Raw genomic sequence first — 7,486 nt, forward strand, 5'->3', positions numbered from 1 at the left:
GATTGCGATCTTCCGTATCATTATCGGCCTAAACCAACCTTTTAATTAAGAAACATGATCCAAATTAATACGTATTGATTTGTTTGTTAAACCGTCCTAATTTAGGATTTGAGTATATAAATTAGGCTTAACTATAACACAGTTCCTCGTTTCTGCACGTTCCTAATATCAGCGCGAACCAAACCCCTAAACTTAATTGTAGCAGTTTTGGCCGTCCACCCCTGTTCGTCGTCTTTTATGTCGGCACTGATGTGATTCAATTAAGCCGTGTATAATCCTCCAAATAGGTAATAAATTATATGTACAGGTTCGTTTTGATATGCTGATCAATAGCCCTAATATTAATTTAACTAACGACTAACAGATTGAGCGATTGCATGATCTAGGGTTCATGAACAAACTGATTATAATTACTTGCTGCATATATTAAACAATTTAGAAGCTTTAATCAACTAACACCCTAGCGCGGATGGCTAGGGTGTGTGTGTTCAGCTCTTCAAGCCGGCCACGGCGCGGGCTCGAGTCCTGGCCAGCCCATTATTTTTGGATAATTTGATTTTCATTGTTTTTTTAATATATTTTAAATAGCTATAATATATATTATAATTAATATTAAATGTTAAATAAACAATATTTTTGTTAAGCCAACGTCATAAAAGTTAAGCGTTTCGTGTCGGCTAGTTTCGATACAAGTTTTCGTGTGTGTATATATATATATGTATTATAAGTGTATATTTATTTATTAAATCATCCCTATTTTATTAAAACCCGACACTAAAAATTGATGTTCTCATTGTAAAAACGTCTTTATAAATTCTCTCATAGTTATTATATATATATATATATATATATATGTATGTATTATTTATTTTAAATAAAATCCTAATAAACGTATTTAACATGATAAAACGTATTAAATATTTTTACCATCGGCTTTCGTTAAGAAGTCCCAGATATAAATTTATGATGATAATATATTTAAACGGTTATTATTATAATAGATTTCATCTTATATCTATTCAAAAACTAATTAATTGTAAGTTCGATTATACGTAAAACAATGATTTTATAATTAAACGATAACAATAATCTGTAGAGATCAACGTTCAATCCATAACTACCAATCATAATTGTAACTCAAATCACATCGAAATCCTAAATTCATTTTACGTATTACATCATTTATAATTCACTCATAACATTATTTAATTAGGATTCTTGTCGGTAATTCTCGAGGAGTGTGATTATCGTTCTTGTCGTAAACATTCCCGCTTGGCTTATTCGATCAGGTGAGTTTGATCATTCCCCTTTTTATACACTGTTTTCTAACGTTTTGGGGACATATGCGTACTTACTCATATTTTCTATTCTATATATATACTCAAAATCGCTAACATAATTATTTTGTGAATATCAGTTGAATACTATTTGCTAACTGCTACATGTTTAATTGTTTAATTGATAACTTTTGGAGAGGTCCAATATATCCCCTTGTATTGGGTTCTCATTAGTATGATCATACGACCGTCTTAGTAACCAGAGCCCGATTCGCTTGGTAAAGGTAAACCGACAATTTAGTCATTGTAATCAATGCCCGATTCGCTTGGCAACGATTCATTGGCATACGAGTACAACTTGGTTTTGGTTTGTTATGGTTTGATTGATTATTACCTCAAAGATTGGTTTGCCATTTAACACTTATCATTTATTATTTATTTATTATATAACTATTTGTTGTGTCAAAATTGGTGATCATCTCACTCAACATGTTTGTTGACAAAACTCCATTTTCTACGCATATGCAGGTTGCCTGAGTTGAAGGATGCACACTTAGAAAGACCTTAGGATTATAATGAAGACATACATGGATTTAGACTTGTTGTATTTAGTTATTTGAATTTTTTGGTTGTATTTGATTATCGTGTGTATTATTTGAACAAAATAATTAATTAGATATTGTTATTTATATTTATGATAGTATCTTCGAGCTGTGAGCAATCTGATCACGCCCCGGCATTTCCGCCTTAGGTTGGGGTGTGACAAGTGTGGTGGGTGTCGCTAGTAGTACCCTATCCTAATCCTCCTCTTATTCTTTCCTATTCTAGCAACTTCAATTTAGGGTTAGCGTTTATAATTTCCAAATTGAATACAATTCAAAATTCAAAATCGGAAACCCTCTCCGTTCATTCTCTTAAATCTTGATCTTGAACCATGAATCAAGATCAAGAACAAAAGTGTTATATTTCCAGATTCTGTAAACAGAATGGCAAAAAGCTTGGAGGCAACATGAGGCGTCATATAGCGCTAATTACAGCCTGTAAAACAGAGGGTTTTCAAGAAACCATTAATGGCGAAAAGGGTTTTGATCTCTTTAACAATGCTGATAAGAAAACAGAGTGTTCAAGAAAACGATCAATTGGTCAACAAAAGTCAACAAGAACCTGCTTTGAGACAGAATCCGAAACCCTCTTGGAGGGTTTGTTCTTCGAGCGATGATTATGATCTGAATTCTGTGAAAGTTTCAATGAAGATGAAGAACAGCGTGTGCAGTAAATGTGGTAAGGGTTTTGAATCAGTGAGGGCTTTGTACGGTCATATGAGGTGTCATTCCATCAAAAGATCTCCATCGTTGGATGAACACGACGGAGTACAAAGTCAAGGTCAAATGGTTATGGGTCCGTCAAGGGAGTACAAGTCAAAAAAGAAACAAAGGTCATGTTATTAAGATCTGGAGATAGATAGATATGTATAGACTATGACATTTTACCATGTCTCCTTTATGTTTGCACTTGGTACTAATCTAGTTCGTCTTAAACTAAGTTGTTTAAGACCAGACATTTCTACTATAATTATATATGGTTCGAGTTATTCTACAAAGGAAGACAAAAATGAGAAGGATTTATAGGCACACAAAAAACCCTTTAAAAAATTAAAAATAAATAAATAATCATAACTCAAAATTTATTAAAAAACAAAAAAAAGTAAAAACACAAAAATGTTTCCACCGTCTTTCTCGTTCTTAAAAAAAAACTCGACAAAGACACAATGTTGAGTGAAAAAGACCATTATGTCTTTTTTGTTTATCATTATGTTTTGTGTTTATTTTCGTCATTGATTGTGTCTTTTTTCTTTAACATTGTGTTTTTTTTCTTGATATTGTGTTATACCAGTCAACATTGTGTTATATTTTGTTTGGCATTGTGTTATATTTTGCGATTTATTGTGTCTTTTTTTAGTTATAATTGTGTCTTTTGTTCATTTTCGTCATTGTGTTTTTGTCTCTACATTGTGTCTTTTCGTTTTTTTTGAACGAGAATGATGAAGGAAACATTTTTGTTTTTTTTTTAATTTTTTAATTTTTTTATTTATGTTTTGAGTTATGATTTTTTTTATTCATTTTTTGGAATTTTTTTTGAAGGGTTTTTTGTGTGGCCACAAATCCTTCTCACCCTTCTCATTTTTGTCTCTTTTTGTATTTTAAGTTTTCCCAAATATACATAGCCGGAATGCGTATTTTTTCATGAAACGATACGTATATCAAGGTGGTATACAAACATATTTAATCTGCATCAATGCGTAGGATGATATATTACTATGAACACAATTATTTTTACTTGATGATGAGGCATACACATGATTATGTAGAGCAAAAGACTGAATTTACAATTGATGACTCATAGATATTTATTTGTTTGTGCTGTATCGATGTTATCATGTGCAAATGAAAAATGTTACTTAATACACCCATGGCACAACATGCTATGCTGATTACACACATAGAGTACGTAGACAAGAGTAACACATCAAATATAAGTCGCTCGGGTTCTATTAACACGTATTAAACTATCATAATATAGTAATACGGCATAACTGAGATAAATTGACAACCATCAAAAGTTTTGTAAACCACCATTGCAACTGTGGCTTTGCCTTGAAGTTGTCATGGTCGAGAAAACAACTATGAATGTCGCTGACATTTCCATTACCCAATCACTATTATGGAAATTTGTGAGTAGTTGATGCTAGCTTACTTGCTTTTAGTCTTTACACATTTTCTATCATCTCTATAAATTCAAAATTTGGATAGACTTGTTGGTCTCTCCATGCATGCAAATGACTTGAATAGATGAATATCATGTGCAGTTAGATAGATATAGAGTAATAATAAGTGAAATCGTTTTCTTGTTATAATCCATCTCTTTCTGTAGCTCAATGATCTCCTCTTTGATCATCGCTTTTATGGCAGCTTTCACATCATTCCATCTTCTCTAAACTCAGTTCCTAAACATCTAACAATTGGAGGAAAACGACTTAACTTTCAAGTTTAGTGATTCGTTTCAATGTCACCAACTCTTTTATCTAAGGATAAATTCAAATCCTAAGACATGTCTACTTGTTGAGTTTCTTCTTAAATACAATTCTCTCCCCCCCCCCCCCCCCCACTAGCGGCTTTAGCAACACTCACAACTAAATTTTTGCCCGTCTCAGCCGTCATATCTTAATGATCGACCCAACTCTATACCCTTGTCACAAAGTGGACTTGATTTTCAACATATGCTTTATGATGCATTTATGCTCACACCATTAATGGGCAAACTTAAATCTACTATCTAACAATTCCCACAAACTCACAAATATATGTAACATAAGTCCCTACAAATCTTACTTGATAAGTTCTCTTCTCTTATAAATAGCATAGGTTTGTTTGATTTCACCATGTTACGTCGTGCATCTCATTACTAAAATCATTGTCAGAATCGAATGAAAGGTAGTATTTACTCAACTTATTACACATTTATGCGGCGAACTTGAGCTTGACACCGTGACATTATTCATGATATAATTTTCTTTTTCTTTACCACATTATTTGAAAAAAATTAATAATTTTCTATTTTTATTATACATGTAGCATGCCACATTCTTTTATCTTTCAAACGTCGTATTTTTCTTTCAAAGTCTTGGTAAAAAATAACGAAATAAGTTTGATGGGTCTTCCCAATTTGTCATCTTAAACAAAAAGCAAGAAGAAGACAAAATTCCTTCCTAATATACTATACTATACTATACTATACTAACTATACTATATACTATACTATACTATACTATACTAACTATACTATATACTATACTATACTATACTATATACTATACTAGCAGTCAGAATAAAACCTACACTCCACTCTCTTTCTTTTTCCAAACTCGTTTAATTTCCCCCAATTATTCAGATTCCGATCATCGATGGCCACTAACCACCAATGCCACTGCCACCACACCACCACCACCACCACCACCACCTGCCAGTACCACTGCACCATGTGTTACTCCACCACCCACTGCCCAATAATCCACTCTGTTTCAACCCAACACCCTCCTCCTCAAATACACCAATACCCACTATTCCACTCTGTTTCAACCCAACAGCCTCCTCAAATCCACCAATACCCACCACCCCAAACCCATCAAAATTACCCCCACCAACAAGCAAACCCAGCCACCGTTTCCTCCCTCATCCACCGCATCTCCGCCCTGGAGTCCACCCTCCTCCGCCGCCGCAGCAAACAACCTCCATCCCTCCGTGACGCCGCCGCCCGCACCATCCAAACTCACTTCCGAGCCTACCTCGTCCGAAGATCCGCAACCCTCCGTCGCCTTCAACACCTCGCACTCATCAAATCAGCTCTCAATCGCCTCAAATCATCCAAACCCCGCTTCCATCCTCACACCATTTCTCGCGAATCCATGGGCTTGCTCATCAAACTCGATTCTATTCAGGTATTTAATAAGCCACCACTCACTAACTACTTCTTTTTATTTTTAATTAGGGTTTTTGAGTTCAGGGGAGTGATCCGATGATCAGAGACGGTAAACGATCAATCAGTCGAGAATTGATTCGATTCATGGAGTTAATTGATGCGGAAAAACAAGTGTTTTCGGTCAAAAATGTCAACAGTTCTAAGAAAGAATTTGGGTATCAAGAAAGAAAATTTCTTGATAATTTGAGAAATGCGAGAAAATGCGTTAATCGAGTTGATGAAAATGGGTCCGGTGTTTCTCAAATTAGAAAAGGGGATTTGGGGAAAACTCAACCAACAGTGAAGAAAAATGTGACCTTTGATGAAAATGAGAATGTTTGTAGGTTGTTTAAAAGTGGTTATGGCCGTGTTTCGAGTGACAATGGTAACGATGATGATGATGATGAAGTTGAAGTTGAGGAAATCGGTGTTTCTTTGAAAGATACGGAAGTTGAAGAAGACGAGTCTTCGGAAATGAGTGGAAATGATATGGATCTAAGAAAGAATTTGAGAACAAGAGCTCATCATAGAATAAAAAAGAATCAGCCTGATCAAGAAGAAGATGATGATGATGAAGGTGATACTTTTGTGTTCTCTGCTCCATTGCCAGCAAAAATGGAGTACTGAGTTGACTCAGTGAGCTAGACTTGGAAGGGCTATTATGTGGAAAGGTATTTCTTTTTTTTTCCTTGTAGTTTTTATTGTTTTGCCATTTTTCTAGGTGTTTGTTATTTTGTTTTGAGGTTGTTAGTATGTGTTCTAACTGAGTTATGTTTATGGCTTGATTCGAGCTCTCATATAGAACTCAAAGATGTTTTTGTGTGGATTTTGTATTGATTAGTCAGATGCTTCAACTGTTTATCCATTTGCGTATCTTATTGTTCCGTCTTGTTAAATCGGTCATATGTTCAAAAATGCTCTTCCATATGTTCAAAAATGAATGTAAGAGCACGAACCGAGGTTCCTAACCGATGGAGACGAATCTCAGAGGGTGGTTGGTGCAGTGGTAGGCACATGAATACCCTTTAGGATGGTTTTCATTCCGAATCTTGTTTCCATTGGTTTTCTATCATAACTTCCTGAAGGTTAATTATCATTCTGGGGTTCCATGAGTTTAACGTGAATGGTTCTGATGGATAAAAGAAAATAAACGGCTGTAGGGATTAGTCACTCGACATTGTCCATCACGCGTCTATGACTTCTTCATGCCGGTTCCTGGCAACCATGAAAAAACTTACAAACCAATAAAAGGAAGGTAAAACGAACATCCTAATATGGTCAAGATTATTCACAATCAGTGACAACTGACAAATAATTTTAGTGGCCTCTTTCTTCTCCCTTCAAGCGTCAAAAGTGTGGAACCAACTCTTTCTTCTTTCTCGAAGCGCCAAAACCGCAAAAACCACCATTGAAAGGCTCTATTTCGTGGCCTCCCGTTCGATCCCTGATAAATTCAATCGACATCAGTAGCATCATTCTCGGAAGTTCCAGATTGCGACTTTCCAGCCAATTTTCGCATCGATTGTTAGGGTCTCCATCAAATTCCTTGAAGATTATTTTATACCTACATTTTTATTCTAATCAAATGAACAATTGAACACGACACACATCATACCAATCCAACATCAAGCAGACGATGCACAAACCCTTTTCCGATTCTCCCTCTCTGGATCCTTGAGTTGCAGAAGTGCCAC

The 7,486-nt window shown here is 35.0% G+C and overlaps 1 protein-coding gene across 1 annotated transcript; it reads left to right on the forward strand.

Annotated features, from left to right (window-relative positions):
- The first annotated feature begins 5,238 nt into the window (after positions 1 to 5,238).
- LOC143630766 (BAG family molecular chaperone regulator 8, chloroplastic-like) lies at positions 5,239 to 6,473 on the forward strand. The gene is made up of 2 exons (XM_077099688.1): positions 5,239 to 5,772; positions 5,838 to 6,473. The coding sequence occupies exons 1-2, from the start codon at positions 5,239 to 5,241 to the stop codon at positions 6,417 to 6,419; spliced, it is 1,116 nt and encodes a 371-aa protein (XP_076955803.1). The 3' UTR covers positions 6,420 to 6,473.
- Positions 6,474 to 7,486: the final 1,013 nt, after the last annotated feature.

Source organism: Bidens hawaiensis, unplaced genomic scaffold (genome assembly GCF_021521415.1).
Source record: "Bidens hawaiensis isolate Kalapana, Puna unplaced genomic scaffold, B.hawaiensis_p1.1 tig00005808_1, whole genome shotgun sequence".
In the NCBI taxonomy this organism is placed as follows: domain Eukaryota; kingdom Viridiplantae; phylum Streptophyta; class Magnoliopsida; order Asterales; family Asteraceae; genus Bidens; species Bidens hawaiensis.

Coding starts and splice junctions, on each gene's coding strand:
- LOC143630766 (XM_077099688.1), top strand. CDS start 5,239: ATGGCCACTAACCACCAATGCCACTGCCACCACACCACCACCACCACC. Junction 5,773..5,837: donor TCAAACTCGATTCTATTCAG/GTATTTAATAAG, acceptor TTTTGAGTTCAG/GGGAGTGATCCGATGATCAG.